This window comes from Lycorma delicatula, chromosome 1 (assembly GCF_047948215.1).
Source record: "Lycorma delicatula isolate Av1 chromosome 1, ASM4794821v1, whole genome shotgun sequence".
In the NCBI taxonomy this organism is placed as follows: domain Eukaryota; kingdom Metazoa; phylum Arthropoda; class Insecta; order Hemiptera; family Fulgoridae; genus Lycorma; species Lycorma delicatula.
This window is the reverse complement of record NC_134455.1, coordinates 191,899,896-191,919,843: the sequence shown is the minus strand read 5'-3', so window position 1 is coordinate 191,919,843 and position 19,948 is coordinate 191,899,896. Positions and strand designations below refer to the sequence as shown.

Genomic DNA, 19,948 nt, shown 5'->3' with positions numbered 1-19,948 from the left:
TATTTTGTAACTTTATGACTACTTCTTCAGCAAGTTAGTTCAATTTAATTATTTGCATGTTTGTGAATAGTTTATGTATTCATTAGAGAATATTTCCGTTGGAAGTATTCTCTTCACCCAAATTCTCTTTCAAATCTCTTTAAAAGTAAATATAACTAATCCCTCTAATAATTAAATGTAACGTAAGATAATTTTTTTATCTTACGTTACATTCAGTTATTAGAGGGAGTAGTATTACATATAGTTCTTAAAATCAGTCGTATAAGGTGTTTAAAAGCCAAGCAGAGATGTGTACTTCTGAATAACAATTATGGAATTCAATACGATTTAAACCATATTCATGTTTACCCATTCCGTTTTTGCCATGTTTTGAATATTTTAACTATTCTGTTGAAAGCATGCAAGTTTATTTTTACTCAAAAATAAGTAAAGGTAAAGTGTTATTCAACTAGCTAATTGTACCAACAAAACTTGATAGTCTGTTTTCTAAAGTAGACAGGCCACATTGATAGTTTAGTCAGTTCATCAAATCTGAGAGGGTGTAAACAAATACATCCAATATTCATGGTCTATAGTATGAGTTGTTGCCTACTTTCAAGGATCATTAAACATCTTTAAGTACTAAGTTGTTGTATACTTATTACTACAGCTTAAATTTTCACTTTCATTTGTTAAGAAATGTTTTAAAAATTTTGTACTACTGCTATTATTTTTAACCTTATTTTGAAAAATATAAAAATTTTTATATATAAATAATGTAACATTTTTAACTTAACTAACATCGCTTTCCTTTTCTTCCCTTATTATTAATATTAAAAAAAATTATTCTATCTGAACAAATACTCTTCTCTTCAATAATAAAAAAGTAAAAATAATTAAGATAACAAAATACTAACAAAAAGCCTGCTTTCCTAAAAATATTTTTATTATTCTAAATACATCGTACATTTTATTATTCTAAATACATCCTACACTTTATTATTGATAAATATTTTTACATTTTGATTATAAGAAACATCTAAGTTATTACCATTTTCTAACACTGCTGCTGTCATTACTCTCATCAATATATATTACAAACTACTCTGTAACATTTTCAATACAGTTATCCAGTTTCATTATATCTTTTTTTTAGCTTATTGATAACATACACTTTTTACACTATTCTGCCCAATTTGAGTTATCACTTCATGTAGGAGTTTCTTGATTTTGGAAATTTTTATTTTTCCTAATAACCTTTTATTTTTTTGTATCCAAACCAATTCTGGCTTCAAGTTTACAATGATGTAGTGGTGTCTGTAGCATTATTATGTTTTCATTTTTAGATATTTCATTAGTAACATATATCTCTAGTTTTGATTGTATCATCTAATTTTATCCAGTATTGTATCTTTTACATATTTCTTTCAGAGTTTATATATTTAATATTAAAATAATATATATATATATACAGAAACTTCATATAGTCAATATATTAATTGTTTTATATAATATTAATTTATATTTAATAGATCAACCCAAGTACAGGATAATTGAAGTAAGATGATTTATCTTATTTCATTACATAAGCAGAAGCGCTTTCAGGAACTTAATTTGCATCATCAGCTTCATTATGTTTATATATATATATATATATATATATATATATATATATATATATATATATATATATATTTGACTTTCAAATCGGAGCGTTTGGAAACACCCAAAAACAACACAACTTCAAAATTGAGGATAAAACACAAGCAGATAAACTACATTGCCACTCACAACATTAATTCTTTAACTCAACCCGGCAAACTAAAAACAGACATAATGGACAAACAAAAAATCCTAATCGCAGGACTTCAAGAAATGAGAAACACCGATCAAGAACTGTTTGAATCTCAGGATTACAGAATTTACAAAGGAATCCCCGGGAAACGTGTGATGAAGAAATGCCCACAGTTCGGAACAGGATTTGCAATCAATCTTAAAATAATTGACTCAGTCATAGAATTTAAGTCTTACTCCCCCAGGATTTCAACCTTAATCCTAAAATCAGCCAATAAATTCTACACCATAATAAATGTCCATGCTCCCACCAATGACAAAAACAACCTTAAAAAAGATAAAGACGAGATGGACAAATTCTGGGAACTTCTTGACCAAACTGCAAACAACATAAATAAGACCCACACCAAGATTTTAATAGGGGACTTTAATGCCCAACTTGGTAAAGAACAAAGATATCATGATATTATCGGAAAATGGCCTGCCCAGAAGAAAACTAACAAGAACAGCCAAAGATTTGTAGAATTTTGCAGAAACCATAATATAATGTGAAATCCACCTATTTTATGAGAAAACCAAACAAATTGAAGACTTGGAAACACCCGGATTGGAAAAAAGGGGAATGGCAACTCGATCATATTTGTATGGACTAGAATTATCACAAGGAGATTTATAATGTTAAATTCTTGAGAGGAACAGATACTGGATCGGACCATTACTTAATTAAAGTTAAAATAAAATTCACCCCGCATAAAAATAAAAAATCCCAACCTAAAAACAAAAGAGCTTATGATCCACGTAAATTAATAAAAAATGCCATCTTTGAAGAAACAACTAAAAAAATCAAATTAACTAATAATTTAAAAGAATTGACATCCCAACTGAAAGAAATAGCTGAAGAACTAGCCCCTATAAACCTAAGAAAAAAAACACCAATGGTGGAATGAAGAATGTGAGAAAGCATTTGAAGACCGTCACCGGGCTTGGATCAACCACCAAACCCGGAAAGCTGAAGAATCTAACCACGAATTCACCAAACAAAGGAAAATAACTCAGAAAATTATAAGAGGAACCAAACGACAAGCCCAAAGACTTGATTCAACTAATAGAAGAAAGTTCCAAGAAAACTAACTCCCGAGACTATTATAAAATTTTTGGTCAGGCTCTTCAAAGTTATGAACCACCCACCCTTATGCTGAGAGGAAAAAAGGAAATATGGCCCACACCAATAAAGAAAACGCTGAAATTTTGGCAGAAACCTTCAATAGATTCCTCAACTGTGACAACCCCCAGAGCTTTTTGAGATTGACACTGAAACGCCAGTTAAAACTTCACTGGTAAATATCAACCCGCCAACAATTCAAGAAGTTCTCGCAGCCTTAAATAAATAAAAAACTACAAAGCAAGCGGAGAAGACCAGCTTTTCGCAGAACTCTGGAAACACTCATCAGTTTATTCAGTCAAAACTTCCCTACATCTATGCCTCATGAAAATATGGAACGAAGAAAAATTTCCAGAACACTGGACCACAGCCCTCATTCACCCATTACATAAAAAAGGGGATAAAACTAATCCGGAAAACTACAGAGGCATATCTCTCCTGGATTGCACATACAAAATCCTGTCGAGAATCATATACAACCGATGCAAAGATCAACTTGAACTGGGACTCGGGGAGTACCAAAGAGGATTTAGGCCATGGAGAAGTTGCCCGGAGCAAATAATAACCCTAAAACTTATGATGGACTTATACAAAAGACGAAAAAAACAACTAATAATCACCTTCGTCGACTTTAAAAGGGCCTATGATTGTATACACCAACCATCCATGCTGAATATTCTGAGAAACCTGGGCCTTCACCCTAAACTTGTAAACATGATAAAATTAACTTTACACCAATACCCAGTCCAGAGTGAAATTCAGAGGTGAACTCTCTCGACCCTTCTCCATAAAAACTGGATTGAGGCAAAGAGACGGCCTCTCACCACTCCTTTTTAACTGCGCCCTCAAATTTGTCATGAGAAAATGGTATGAAATAAATCCCAAAAATATAAAAATGGGTACTAAGAAAAACTCCATCATACTAAATTGCCTGGAATTTGCAGATGACCTCGCTCTTTTAGCAAATAATATTCAAGAAGCCAAAACACAAATCATGAGCCTTCAAAACCTAGCACAAAAGATAGGCTTAATATCTCTTTCGAAAAAACTGAACTAATGGCCATAGATCCTCTGGTAATAGAGCACATTACGGTAAACAATCAGAAAATTAAAATAGTAAAACAATTTAAATATCTAGGGGAAATAATAACTTATAATTTAAATGAAAAAGTGACATGGCAAAACAGGACAAATAAAATGATTAAATCCCAAAAATTAACTTATTCAACATATAACAAAAAATGCCTTTCAACTAAAATAAAATTTAAACATTATAAAACTGTAGTTCAGCCAGAAGTTACCTACAGAAGCGAGATCCTTTTCAAAATCACTCAGAAAAACCGAATTGATAAAATTCTGAAAATAGAGAGGAGAATTGTCAGAACGTGTATCAATAAAAAGAAGGCCAATGGTGGATTGTGCCAAATGAGGTGGTGTAACGAGAAATAGAGCCTGTTACTGATACTATGTGGAAAAAAAGAATCTCTTTCTTTGGTCATCTTATAAGGACACCGGAAACAAGACTGTCAAGAAATATCATTGAAAAGCTCTGGTTCCAAAAACTAGAAGTAGGATGGATCAAAGAAATTAGAGAAGATATGAAAAAATTGGGAATTTCCCTGACTGAGCTACAGAATAAAACTGGAAAAATTACAAAGCTAAAAGACAAAAACATTAAATTTAAACAAAAGACAGACAAATGACAAAATACAACGAAGAGTGTGTTTACAGATGAAGAAAAGAAAGCAAGATCTGAACGGAAGAAGAAATACTGGGCAGCTCGGAAGAGTAAAATAACACGCTTTTCTCAGAAAAGATCTAGCTAAAATTGACTTAAGTGGTCCCATGTTGGCCGTAAAAGCATAATAATAATAATATATATTTCAAAAAACATCATGATATTATGTATTATGAGTTTATGTTGTTTTTTGAAATGTATGTATAAATATAATGCAGCTGATGATGCGAATTAAGTTCACGAAAGCACTTCTGCTTATGTAATGAAGTAAGGTAAGTCATCCTATTTCAGCAGTTATTCTGTACTTGGTTGATCTATTAAATATAAATTAATTTGTACTGGTACAGAGGAGTATGGATATAAAAAGAATTGATTTTTTTTTAAATTAAAATTAATGTATAGCAATTTTACATATCAAAAAGTATTCAGTATAAAAAAAAACCTACAAATATGACTAAACACTGACCTGCATATCCATAAATGGGTAAATTTTTGATGTAGCCTTGACTGCTTTGGTTACCAGCAGAACTTTACTGTAAGTATGTGTGATACTACACATACTTACCAAATATAATATATATACCAAATATATTTACATGTGCTGGTTTATTGAAATGGCTTTTTTAAATTTAGCTTTGGTGTTCAGCATTTCATACTTTCTTAATTCTTCAAGTCCCTTGATGCTCCCTGAATTGTTCTATATGCTCAAATATTGGTTGCAGTTTGTAATTACTGATGTCAAATTGCTTGTCTAACATTTTCTCTATAATCTAAGAACCCACATTATTGCAGTACAGTTTTGTTAATTTAATCTTTTAATTATTCTTTATTTAGTCTTTCATTTGTTGAATCTATTACTTGAAAGTAGTTTTTAAGAATTCTAATTTTTTCCATAAGAGAGGTTATTTTATATTTTTGTTTTTATTTTTTTATTTTTTGTTTAAAAAATTTAAGATAAGTAAATTAAATATGTAATTATATTAACATTTTTTTGAAGTATTTACATTTTTTTAGAATACAAAGAAGGTTTAGGGTTGATGGCCCATAATGCCAGCCAATAATTATTTATGATAGGTGGCAGAAAATGAATTACTGCTTCATTTAAAAATTAATCTGCTTCAAAGTAGGGATGTTTTGAATAACTGTATTTATTGAAGAATAAAGCTTTCCAACCCTCTAGTGTGGAGAGAAAATAAAAAGCATAGAACAATAACAAAGTGGGTTGAAAGGTTAGTTATTATGATAAAGGTGCCTTACTTTTATTGAACACTAGCCAATAGAAATGGACTAAATAAAACTTTCCTTTTTTATAATAATTATTCAGTAAGTAAAAAGACAAAACAAACACTAATTAAAAACTACACAAAATCTCATTTGGCATCCAATTAATCAATTTAAAATAGCAAGGGTGAATCAAATTTAATGATGATTTTTTTTAATGAATTTATTGAATAATAATATTCATACCTTCTTCATACTATATAGACTTCTATTCATACTATATTCTTCAGACTATATAGAGAAATCTCTATATAGTCTGCTGCACGATTTACACACTTTTGCCAATGATTTGGAAGCTTGAATATTCCTAGTTCGTAAAAAGTTTGAGGATGAGTCATCAATCAATTGTGCACATGTTTCTCGACATGCTCAATCATTCCCTTCCAAGCTATTCTTTCTAGGATGCAAACAAAAAGTAGTCACAGGACGACAAATCTGGACTGTAGGGAGGGTGGTCAAGGTTTCCCAGTGCATGTTTTCTAGTTTATCTGTTGTCAAAACCGCGGTGTGAAACTTGGCATTACTATGGAGTAGCATGACATCTCTAATGGGCAAACCCTATCTTTTGTTTCAGTAGGCTGCTTTTGTTGACTGTAGCAGCTGGCAATAGTAAACCGCATTCACCGTTCATTGATTGTGGAGAAAATCAATGAATAAAAAACTTCCCTTGAGTCAAAAAAATTGTTGCAACAATTTTTCCGGCTGATAGAAGGGTTGTGCCCTCATCCTTCCTTCTCCACTCCTTAAACTGCCATTTTTGACTCCAGAGTGTAATGATGAACCCATATCTCATCACACATAATGATGAAAAATTGTTCCCTTCTTGCTGAAATTTATTCTCTCACAGATCTCCAACCTGACCTGTTTTTGATTTTCGGTCAACAACCTTGGAACCCATCAAGCAGAATTTTTCTAAAGCCGAGATGATCAGTGATAATGGATTGAGCACTCTTATAGCTGATATCTACTTCTGACGCAATTTCTTTAACAGTGAACTGGCAAACACCTTCAATAAGCTCTCAAACAGCATGGATATTGTCAGCTGTGAGACTTGACTTTGGATGTCAATTATGACTTTCATTTTCTACACTTTCTCATCTGTCCTTACATTGTCTGGCCCATGTATACACTCGGTTATGGGACAGTGTAGCATACCCAAACTGTACCTTTAAACGAGTTAAAATTTCCGCTTGTTTAACCCCTTCATTAGTTAAAAACTTTATGATTATATATTGTGCAACAGACAACGGAACCTCTGCTCACTCATGGCTGTACTGACAACAGAACAGAGTGGAGGAGCTAACCAAGCTGGTTCCCCCTCTGTAACACACTGAACATTAATCCCCCACTCTGCCATCCAGCTAGGAATTGCTTGCTGCGTTGAATAGCAAAATTATCATTTAAATTTTATTTACCCGTGCAATTATTTTAATACACATCATTTTCAACTATTTAACAATGGCAAGCACTCTTGGGGAGCTTATTGGCCAAAACTAAAACATTAATTAGTTTTATGATTTTTATTACTTTTCCTTATTTCATTTATGTATTGAACAGTAGAAAAATTAATGAATAAGTGTTACTGATGTATAAAGGTATCAGTTCCATTTCTGGAACTTTGCACTGATGAACATATTTAAGAAGATAGAGGCAGGCGAGTTCAAAAAGAAAGTAGGAGGAATTACAGAAATTATAAAGTAAGCATTGTTAGAGTTCACTCAGTCATTCATAACAAACTGAATTACAGCAGAATCTGTGCCAAGTGGGTTTTAAAAAGCCTTAGGAAGGAAAAAAAATCAATATTTGTTGCAATAATAACTCAAACAGTCCATTTTGATTGAAATAGATTAATTTTTAGAAAAATACTAGACCAGAATCCATCGTTAAAAAGTTTATTTCCAAATAATAAATGATGGAGTGGGAAAATTCAATTCCTCAGTTAGGGGAAAGTCTAGACAATAAACAACTGGTAAATTTATAATAACAATTTATTAGGATGCTAAAGTTTCAATTATCCATACATAATGTTGGTATTATCAGTGATGGGATAATCTTATAGTTTATTGCTTATAATTTTGGGTATTATTATTTTTTTACAAGGTAATTGGTATAAAATGAATCTCAAAGGACAAAAATATATTTAATTTCCTCTAATGGGGTCTCATTCACTCCTTCCAAAGAGGTGTTAAACTTTCTACTAAACCATTATGTTGAAAATATTAAAATTATTTATCTTGTGATAATCTCAACATTATCCTATGTATCATTATTTATACATTTACAGAACTATTAACTATACAAATTGTCTTGAAATCTACCCATTAATGCATCTCAACTTTCTCTGTGAATCTGTTGCACTTTACTATTTTTAGTAATACTACACTTCTCACTCTAAATATTGGTGAATGCAAAATACTTGTCTCTAAATATTTGCAGTCCCTTGCTTTTTATCAAATATAGCTTATTCAAATCTATTTAATCCAAATTGAGAAAAGCAAAAAGAAAACTTGTTTATAAAAGTCTAATAAATTTATATAAGTCTAATATCAAATTAACAATACGATAATTTTTACTTTACACAGCAAGTACTTCTACCTGTAAGAAGAATGGGCCTATAATTTGTTTCATGAAAGCATACAGCAAACTAAAACATAAAGTGTGATGATTGTATTTTAATTTAATTTAACGCAGTCCATCCAAATAAAAATCACTTCTCTATACTTTTAACATAAAAATAATGTAAAAATAGTTGCAATACAGAAATTAGGGAAAATTTTGATAAAATTATATTTATCTTAAAAATAAAGATTTTATGAAAGTATGTTAGCTATATTTAAATTTCATCAAATAAAACAAAAATTGTCTACTTCCCATGCTTCCTCTTTAATTACATATTGAATATAATTTTTCCAAGCATTTGCATCTACTCTATTTAACACCTATCAATAGATTTTTTACATCACTTAACTTAAATATTTTGTTATTACTCCGAATATAGCCTTTGACTTCAGTCCATATCAATTCTATTGGGTTAAAATTGCACTAGTATGGAGGAAGATGCACATGACACAGTTTTTTAATTTTGCTATTTCATCTACTTTATAATGAATACATTTCTGTTAAACTGATTTTACTAATCTTATAAGTTCTACATTTAACATGTGCTTGGTATACATGATTTTCTTTGATTTTAATTATCTGGCAATTTCCAATTTTCAAGTTGAAATGTTTGGAATTTTTTCAGTTTTCAGGCAGTGGTATGGCGCATTATCCATTACTATGATGTATACTTCAGCAACAATTTCAACAATCTTTTTAAACCTCTGCATAAAATAGTGTACTATTCATTTCATTGTGATACTCTTGAGAAGATCAGGATTCAATTATCCATAAACCACTGTTCAAAACTCATTTTCACTTCCTACATGACTATTAATTGTTTAATTTTTCCAGACAGGGTTTTCACCCCCAGTTGACAAACTTTCAATAAAAGCATCTTGTGTGCCCTTTATTTCTTTACTCATGTATACCTTTTCCTGTACACGTGCTACACTAACCCTAGTTTCAACTAGATAATAAATTGTCTTACCCTCTTCATGAAATCGCTTAATTTCTCTTAAATATTCCCTATTCCGTGAAATAATATCTTCCTGTAAAGAATTATTTTTTCTGGTCATAAAATGAAAATTCATTGATTTTAGAACACAATGTAATGCACTCCTTGAAAAATTTGGCGGTTCAGAATCATAATTCACAGCATTCAAGTTAGGAAGCTTGTTATTGAAATAAAAAAAATGAAGTTTTTCTGATGTGGTTTCGGTAAAATTATTCTACTTTTCAATCGTTTTCACATGCTTTTAATTCTTTTTAGGGCTAACATGTATACCAACAATTTTTTTTCTTTATTATATTAAAAATTGTTCTTTCGCTGTTGCACTACTTGCTTTCCGAGCAATGTTCCTGACTGCAGTTTCAAGGTTATTTTGTTTTAAGGTTATATATTCATTGCTGATTATTTTTTTTCGGAGCTACTTAAGGGTTTTCCTGGTCTATGTTTCACAACAGAATCACTCATTGTTAAACCCTGATTGGCACAAAAATAGAATAAATTTAAAATTAATGAAAATAACACTGAATAGAACTGTTACAAAAATGAAACTATAAAACTGTACTGTAAACAGAGTAACCACAATAACATAGACTGAAATACTTTCTTTCACTGAACTGAATAATGGTGTGAAACGTTACAAAGATATTATTATTAAACATCAATAACAAATACTTACCAAATTTTTTATTGCTTATTGTCGGCATCCCACAGCACCAGACAATTGATAGCTTGCAGTACATTATTGTATGCATAAAACAATAATGCTACTTGCACGTGATAGTGTCTGTATGATTCAGCCTTAACTACTGAGATGTAACACTTCTTCTTTGGTTAACAGTCCTTAGGCTGGTTAGCAGCAGCTCATTACTGTTCTCACTTATCAGCCTTTCTCTTTAGCTCCCAGTAAGAATCACAGTTCATATTGTCCATTATCTATTTTATGAACTCCAACCGAGGCCTTCCCCTACAATTTCTCTCTTTCATCTGCCCTTCTATCACTCTCTTAACCAGAACCTGGTGCCTAAGAATGTATCCTAATAGCTGAGCTCTTCTTCTGATTGTTTCAAAAAGCTTCTCTCATTAACTCTCTTAAATACCTCTTTGTTTGACACTTTTTCCATCAAACTTATCTTCATCATCCTTCTGTAACACCATACTTCAAAAGTCATAAATCTCCTCTTTTCCTTTCCTCCAATTATCCATGACTAGCTCCCATACAATGCACAATACTCCTCACAAATGTTCTCAATAAATTGTTTTCTCAAATCAAGCCTTGTAACTCTACATCTACATCTTGAATTCATCTACATCTACATCTTGAATTCATAGTTATATTTTCTGCACAGTTTCATGACTCAAGGATTAGTTGTATTATTTTTAATAAACTCTCTAATTCTTTATAAGAACTTTTGACCAATTTTAAAATCAAATTTCCTAAATAAACTTTTTTTAACTGTATATATATATATATAATCTCTGTCATGATTAGTATTAAGATAGTAATAATGAAATAAAATTGAATTTTCTGCATTGTTATTTAATATGCACATAGTATTTGTATTTAATTATTTGTAATTAATGGCCTTAATTTTTTTTATTTGGTTCTAATTTGGTTGTTCTTCACTTACTCCCATCACTATTACAAAACCAAGATTTTGGTATGGGCTTTCTTGAATAATAAAAGGAACTTATCATCCATTGCTTTCTCTTCCAGACAAATGTGTCAGCAGTTCCTTTGGTTATTTATGAAATAGTCCACTACTCACATTCCTGATATGATTTTTACAAACTGATATTTAAAGTGTTCATATGTTTTTGTGTAAAAGCTAACTGTGTCAAATAATTATTTGTGTTTTATGTTATAATTTTCATCCCAATTATGAATTTTTATTCATATTGTATGTTTTCATTTATAGGTTCACTGCTGATCGCAGAATATTTGTTGTGGGTTTTGGGTTATATGGTTCTGTACATGGCCCAACTGAATATGAAGTAAATGTGCAGATTATTAGAACCTCAACAGGTAAAGTTTGTGGATCAAATACGACAAGCTTTAGTTGTGATGGATCAAATGATACATTTAGAGTCATGTTTAAGGAACCAATAGAAATATTGCCAAATACTAGTTACATGGCTTCTGCAACGCTAAAGGTTATTATTAAAGTGATATTTTTCTCTTATGTCACCGAGTATGAATGAGTTTGTGTGATTATATAAATTGTAAGACTTGTAAAAGTGTGTATTATAAGAATTTGTCTTATTATATAAATGAGCTTTTGTATCTTATTTCTTATGTATGTGTAAATACATGTTTTTCATGTGTAAATACACGTTTTTCATGTAAAAAACATGTTGTTTCACATGTGTTACATTTTTATCATCTTATTTACTAGTACTTTTAATTTATAACTATAGTGCATCAAACACATCAACTTTCATTGTAAAATTAAATGATTTTCACTATGTGGGCCATTTGAAAAATAGTAAGCATAAAAGCCTAATGGGAAGTTTTCAAGTGATTTAATGCAAGCAGTTAATACATTAAAAAAAAAAAATTAATTACATGTAAGGTTAATTATCTTACTAACTTGATTAATTAAAAAAATTAATGCAATCTTCATTTATATCAGCTAGTTCTATATTGTATGAAATATACAACAAATATTTAAATTGAAATAAAAAAATATTATAAATATAAATGTTAAATTTTTTACTTGTGAATAGAATATATGTAACTATCAAAGCTCACTGATAAAATTAAATTGTGTGGTAACTGCAAATGGTGTTATAGTAAATGTTTATCAAATTTCATTTCTATTTTTATTTACAGTACTCATGAAGTACAGAATGAATTGAGGTAATGAGGTCTGTTCATCTTTTTTTTACAAAAAGTATTTTAGGCAATAAAATTTGGTAAAGTGCAACAGTAGGACCTAGTTTGTATGCATTTTTTCTTTAATCTCATAAAGTGAATCTGTTATACAGCAACCATTGTGTGTGCTATCATAACAAGTGCTTGTTACATTTTTATTTTTGGACATGATGACAGTACAGGATGAGTGTATTAGTAAGACCAGAAACCAAAACTTAGTTGTCAGTTGTAATTCCCATATTCCCTAGGCCAAAGAAACAAAGACAAGTGAGAAGCAAACTGTAAACAGTGCAGACTGTTTTCCGATTACCATGGAAATTTGCATTGAAAATACACAGTAGAAGACCAAATTATCAACAAACAGTACTAGCTGGACATTTTGCATCATCTTTGTGCTGCAGTTTGACATAAGGCAAAAGATGTGTGAGAATCACACAAGTGGCAGTTACATTACCAAAACACATCATCCATCCTAATCCAGGATTTTTTGATCAAGCATTTCTTTCCTATAGCTCACCAAACTCCTTAAGGTTTCTAGTTCTCCAAGCTGATGGCATTGCTGAAAGTGTCCTAATTTCATTTCACAGCAAGAAGGACAAAATGACAAACACCAAAGTACATTTGACAGCCATTCCAAGATAGGTCCATAAAAAATATTGCCAGCAATGGAAGAATCATCATATGAAGTGAGTTTAGAATCACAAGACCTTGTACAAGCTAAATTACATAAAACTGGATTTAATAAGTTAAATTGAGAAATGGAGGACTCAAATTAAGTTGATTTAAATAAATGCCCAGCATGACTGAAGAAAAATAGTCTCTGTATCCTATTTTAAAAACAGATATTTTTTTATTATACTCTTTTTTTTATTATTTATATTTTTTTATTAAATTAGATGTCTTTATAAAATAGCTTAATTATTGAAAATAAAGGCTGTTAGGTAATCTTTTGGTAAGTTTACACTTTATTACACTGTTACAAGTTTTGCTGGCCTTGAACCAACCAGCACTGTGATTTTTCTTTGCTATTATCATTTAATCTCTAAATGATAATCTTTAAAGACAATTTTTAAGTTCAGACAACAAATAGAAATTGAAGTTGCTTTTAAAAATCTTATAAAAGTTTAGTGTATCAAAATTCCTGTTTGTTGCCCTTATAAAAATAATTATATAGAACATAGAATAATTATTGAAATGCTTATCCAAATTTGGTCTTGAAAAATTTATTAAATGAAATATTTCTTTAAAATGTTTACTCCTTACAATATAATGTCGATCATTGTGGTGATATGTATCTAAAAGTATTACAACAATAAAGACTGTGTTGGAACGCATTAGAGCGTTAAGATTATTTAAACAATTTATTTGCAATATCTATTTGCATATTTTTTATATACTTATTTTAAGTAACGTATGATTTATGATTGTCTGTCAGCGTATACCATTGATTCATAAGCATGTTACTATTGCTAATTAAAAATAGTATCACAGGTAACATAATTACTTTGCTACTTAAGTGTAATAAAGAAAATTCTGAAGCATTTCTTAACATTCTAAGAAACCTTAAATATTTATAGATTTAATAAATTGACTAACTGAAGTCATCTCTTTTTAGCCTGTGCTTATTGTGAATGATATGTTCATATTTGTGTATTTGTAGTTGGTATGTGTGTAGCAGTTGTGTGTGAAGTTCTCAATTTATTTCCATGTTTAATTTTGTTATATATTTACACCAAGTTTTAAAACTTACATTTATTAATTATCAAACAGTAACATTTTATTTTTACTTATTATCTTTAATAGTGAATTTTGAACAGTTCAGGGAAAATGTACTGTTTTAGAGCAAAGAATGTAATATGTGAATGGCATATACATACCTGTAAAAATTATTACAAATTTTCAAAAATGAGATTAATTTCAATGAGAGAAGATGTATGTTGTCAAGCACTTCAATCTTAGTGGATAAATAAAGCAAAGAATTTAATTACTTAAGAAAAATAATGAGATTTATAAGATATGGTATAAATAAGGCTAGAATTTCAAAAATTATTGGACTTTGTTGTTTACATTGTGTGCATGAAATCCGCGAAAAGAAAAAATTCACTTTTTAAGATAAAGGAAAAAACCACCTCGCACATCTGTGGTCTCCTTGTAACCTTCCAAAAAAAGAAACATTTTGGCACAAATACAAAAAAAAAACTTTATAAAATTAATATTTTATTCTTTAGATTTTGGCTTTTTGAAACTGAACAAATGTTTCAGTTTTTAGTTTTTTGTTTTATTTAAAATACGGATAGAAATAGTTATATTCAAACCATCTGTGCAAAAAATATAATTTTTAGTTATAAAAAAAATCATACTCTTATATTAAAAATGTACAAAAAGAAAAACAAATTGAATAAGTCTGCCCTTTTTAGGACTGTTAAAAAGATAAGTGAATCAGTTACCCAACCAACATTGTAATTTGATGAAACCTGGGTAAACACAGTTTACCAATTAAGAAATACTTCACATATATAATAAACATATTACATTATTATGTAGGAGAAAAACTATTACAATGGGAAAATTATTTTTAAATATAACTTGATTTTGCCATTATAAAATAAATTAACATGTTAACAAATTTTGCACCCTTAAAATAAAGTAGTGTACTACTTACTACCAGTTGGTAATTTACATTAATCAGTGCAAAACTCAAATTTTTATTATATCCCTTTTTATTATACCAAGGATTCTTTTCCATAAAATCTATTTTTTTAAATTATCTTATATTACTTTCAATCATTGATGTTGACTTAAAAGGTTTGATGAAAGTTTAATTTGAATTATTCTTGAGTAACCATGTGTCCACTGTTTTTAAACAAGTTTATTTGAATGGTAATAACATATATCAGTTTTTGACTTTGTAACTGAACTTTATTGATCTTACTCCTAATTTCTACGTAACTTGTAATCAAACTAAAGAAATGCAATGAACATATGCTTCCTTTAATATGGCTGCTGGCAAATGGAATTTTTTATTAACTTTTTCATTTACAACCTAAAAACATTATCTTCATCAGTTGTTGGAAAAGCTAGAATTAGCTTGTCTCTCTAGCTTCCGCCAAATTATTTCATTACCTTCTTTAACAAAAATGTCAGTTGTTTCTGCCTAGTTCTGTTTCTTCACATAATTCTGTAGTTTTAAAAAAGTTTTTTTGGAAGTTGGTTTAAACTCATTCCTAGCTCTTTTTTATGTTTGTATATATATATATATATATATATATATATATATATATATATATATATATATAAAGAGAGAACATTATCTTTGCTATCATTTATCAGTTATATGTATCTGCCTTATCAATTACTCAAGATTGTAGCCCCTTGTGATATTTATACTACAATCCTTGTAAAGTTTAGATTATGTACTATCTCTCAGAACTACTCTCATTATCATAAAATGTGCTTAGTCAAATTTAAAAATACTTATGCAAGTAAATAAATAACAGTTTTTCAAGTTTTCATTTAGATATTCACTCCATCAAAAATTGTGATTCAATAAAAAGAAAAATATGGTTTCACTGACAGGAATTTTTCTGTTCGTATTCTTCTTGTGCTGAAAACGTAAATTGATGTTTTTCAACTTGATATAAAAAAGTGGTTCATTCAAGTTTTATAGTTAATTTAAAATAAACATTAGCTATTTTGAAATAATTTAAATTTTTTACATTGAAGGATTTAAAAAATCTCTCATCCTCTTTGTGCCTGATCTGTTGGACCTTCAGAGCAATACTTGTTTTTTTTTTGCTATTTATTAATACAACCAGAGTAAATATTAAGTTTATATTACAGATTGTTAAATGATGTGGCCCTATTGTTGAATTATATTGATCATATTATAATTTTTCCTGTTGAGTAATAGAAACTACAAAATGCATTATATAATGGGAGAGTACGCTACATAACATTTTTTTCTTTAAATCTGTCATAGTTTCTTTTATGATTCAGTGTTAACCCTAAAAGCAGTTATAACATTGGCAGTCTGTTTACTGAATTTTATTGGTTTATTTACTCACTTTTATTATTTAGGATATAAAAGAATAAGTTTGAAATATTTCATGAAATTTAAGCTTTAAGCTAATTTTTTTTTACTGGATTATCTAATAATTATATAAGTATAATATCAAGCCCTTTAGAAATGTAAAAGTTAAAAAAGAAATATATGCAGAAAAAAAATGTTCAAATAAAAGCATAGATTTATAGAAAGGAAATAATAAATAAGATACACGCTTCACATAAAGCTTGTTTTATTGATCCCTAAAATAAAAGTTTATAAATAATTGCCGAGTTACATATGCCTAACTATAAACAAAAATCAAGGTAATTTAAACAAGAATAAAAATAATAAACAGTGGCATATCAACTGTTGAATGTTCTTCAGAATTTTTTGTAATACAGATATTGAAAACAATAAGAGTTATTCTCTCATCAAATGCATTTTGAAATCTGTTGTAGCTGTTAAAAGGTTGACACTACCTTTTTAAGGATTAGACATCTGATATGAAAGAGGCGCCACTCACAATCACTTCCTGTAAATAAGAAAAGTTCATTATGCAGTCAGTCCCTGTTATGAATATGATGTTAATTGAAAGATTAAACATCTGTTTTGGGGTGCTTTACATTCAATGATAAAGCAGTTCATTCCTGATTCTCTCACTTAGTAATTTAATGATATGGTGAAGAGCTTTGCCATCATCAGTGGTAATTTGTGTCTTGTGTTAACATTCTAAGCATTTAATTGTATACCTTGACACGTAAAATATAGAAAACGTATAAAACAAACAAGAGCTAATGTTGAGCTATGCTTACATATGAATATAAATCTCTTAAATATGAATGAAATCTGAAAACATTCAAAAGAAGGTTAAGGCAATTACCTTAATTCTCTACCAGCCTGTTAGAACTTTCAAAACATTATAAAACTATTTAATAAAAAATGATTTTATTTCAACTTATTATCTTATTACGAAATGTATTGCACTCATTTTTTAAGAATGTTTTTTTTATTATCTGGAAAATAGTTTATTTAACAATTAAGAAACAAAATGAGGTAGTTTAGCTGAACTACCAAGGACCGAATATCTTAGGTAGAGTGTGTACTACATGTGATTAAGCTTTAAACTCTCTTTTACCAACCTTTTTCCAGTAGTTAAGTTTTAAAATTGATTAGACTTCAAAGATGATACATATATGATGTACATCCTTAACATAACTTTTTACAGGGTCCTGATTCGCATTATGGTACAAAGGGTCAGCGAAAAGTAGTTACTGACTGTCCAGGTGGTAAGGTAACATTCCAATTCTCATATGCAGCAGGTAATAATAATGGAACATCTGTTGAGGATGGACAGATACCAGAGATACTGTTCTACACATAAAGGTAATAATAGTTAATATTAGCATTTAAATCTATTTTTATCATTCAGAGGTTAGTTAATTTAATTGCTGCTAAAATAAATTCAATTTACAAATATATTGTTACAATAATTAATTGTTTAGTATGTCAATTTATACATTTTTACTTTATTGATAAAATTAATTAATTCAGTGTTAAAATTAATAAAATAGGTAATAGTAAGCTGGTGTAATTTTTTATTCAAATAAAAATCTAGTGCTTAATAATAGAGTTTAACATTTTATTAACAATAGATCCCCTTTAATTATTTTTTTAATCCTTCTCATTTATTATTATTTTAATCCTCCTTTTTTTAAGATAGTTTCTCTGTCAACAAAAGGTAACTAACCATGTATTCTACATACATATCTGTGTATTCTACATACATATCCAGTAACTGATGCCATTTACCTCATCCCAACCTCCATTTTACTTTATCAAAGACATCCTCATCATTTAATTGCTTCCTCCATTTCCTTTTGCCACCTACTTCTTGTCCTTCCCTTTTACCTTCTGCAGAGTAAGGTCCACCCAACATCTTTTCTGGAAGTCAAGCATCATGTATTCTGTGCATGTGCCCATACCATACCATTGTTTCATTTTAAAATAGTGTGCTCTGTTGATGAGTCTTTTCCCGTTCTTTTTCTAATTCTTTTGCTACTTATACAATCCATCAGAATCCTCTGACAACATCTCCATAATATTATATTCATCACTGCAATCTTTTTAAATTTTTGTTCAGTTCCCAAATCTCCATTCTATAAATGAAACAAACACTCATTTTATTCATTTTTTTAGATATGCTGGAGTTCCAGAGAACAAAATGCAGTTGCATTCAAATAGTAGATTTTTTTTCCTGATTTGGTTTAAAATATTAATCTCATTTCTTCTGTCTAATGTTTTTATAATAACTTTTGAATTCATTTAAACATTGAGTCATTTCCTTTCCCATTTGTACATTTCTCCCTTATCCTCTAACCACCAAATATTCATCTTAACCATATTTCTAAAACCACTTTTCGTATCCCTCATTCACCTTTTTTGTTTTAGATAAACAAAGAGGATAAATATAAATTATCCTCTTCTTCCATTAAAATTACTTGATCGTCCACTAATAATAAAATACATACCTCTCCATTATCCAAATCTATACCTATTGGCATATACTTCCATCTCCAATTGTTTAAAACTCTTGTTATGAATAATTAAAAAGCACCAGAGATAAGCAACACCCTTGTCTCAGATCTATATTTACTCCAAAACCTTCTGAAAAATTTTGACCTGCTTTTACCATGCTTTTGTTTTGCTTTTATACAAGCTTTTAATTCATTTATATAATTTTATTTTTTATATAACATCAATAACTGATTCCTTCATTGCTTTTCATAACTCAACCCATTTACAGGGATGCTGTCATATGCCAACAAAAATAACACTTAACTCTTTCCCATATTCAGTAAACATTTCTGGTAGTTGTATTAAATAAAAATATCAATATTCCAACTGTAAAACCATTTTGCTCTTCTGAGTCAAAAAATCTCTCTCCAATACCTACCTGTCCATACAACCTGTACTGGTATCTCACTATGTATTTTTATTCAAGGTAATCAGACAGCTGGCTGAAAATATGTAACTTAAAGCATAGAAAATGTAATGTTTAAAGTAAATTTCAATAACAGCAAGGATTAAATTATTTATTTTTACAAACATATTTACAAAAAGAATTATCATTAAATGAAATGTACTGTAAAAACCTACTCTAATATTTTTTTTAAAAAACCATCAAGCTAAGGTAATGTAATAATTGACATAAAATATCATTCTCATGTACAGAGAATCAGAAAAGTCTATAAATGGCTTAAAATACAGTTTTCCAGAAAAATTGAATTTTCTGAACCATGTTGAATAACTTTGACTTTTAAATAGCATGATTTTCACATGATACATAGTGTAAGATTTGACAATGGTGAAGCCTTTTATACACCTAAATGACATTTTAGTGTAGAATGCCAAAATCACAGCAAAAATGTGAAAGGAACTTTTTTTCTGCATTAGCCATTCAACATTTT

General features: G+C 29.3%; 2 protein-coding genes across 4 annotated transcripts in view; one reads left to right on the top strand and one right to left on the bottom strand.

Moving 5' to 3' along the window:
• LOC142326647 (BTB/POZ domain-containing protein 2-like) overlaps positions 1 to 19,948 on the top strand; it is a 93,090-nt gene that overhangs the window by 69,913 nt on the left and 3,229 nt on the right. For all 3 annotated transcript variants that reach the window (XM_075369262.1, XM_075369254.1, XM_075369247.1), the window contains exons 7-8: positions 11,481 to 11,715; positions 17,707 to 17,864. In XM_075369262.1, the coding sequence (XP_075225377.1) occupies positions 11,481 to 11,715; positions 17,707 to 17,862 (391 nt within the window). In that variant the 3' untranslated portion in view covers positions 17,863 to 17,864. The remainder of the gene's footprint in view (positions 1 to 11,480; positions 11,716 to 17,706; positions 17,865 to 19,948) is intronic.
• The window catches only part of crn (pre-mRNA splicing factor crn), a 188,888-nt gene continuing 185,916 nt past the window's right edge, over positions 16,977 to 19,948 (bottom strand). Inside the window, exon 13 of the mRNA XM_075369236.1 lies at positions 16,977 to 17,013. The gene's annotated coding sequence lies outside the window, so the exon portion shown is untranslated. The remainder of the gene's footprint in view (positions 17,014 to 19,948) is intronic.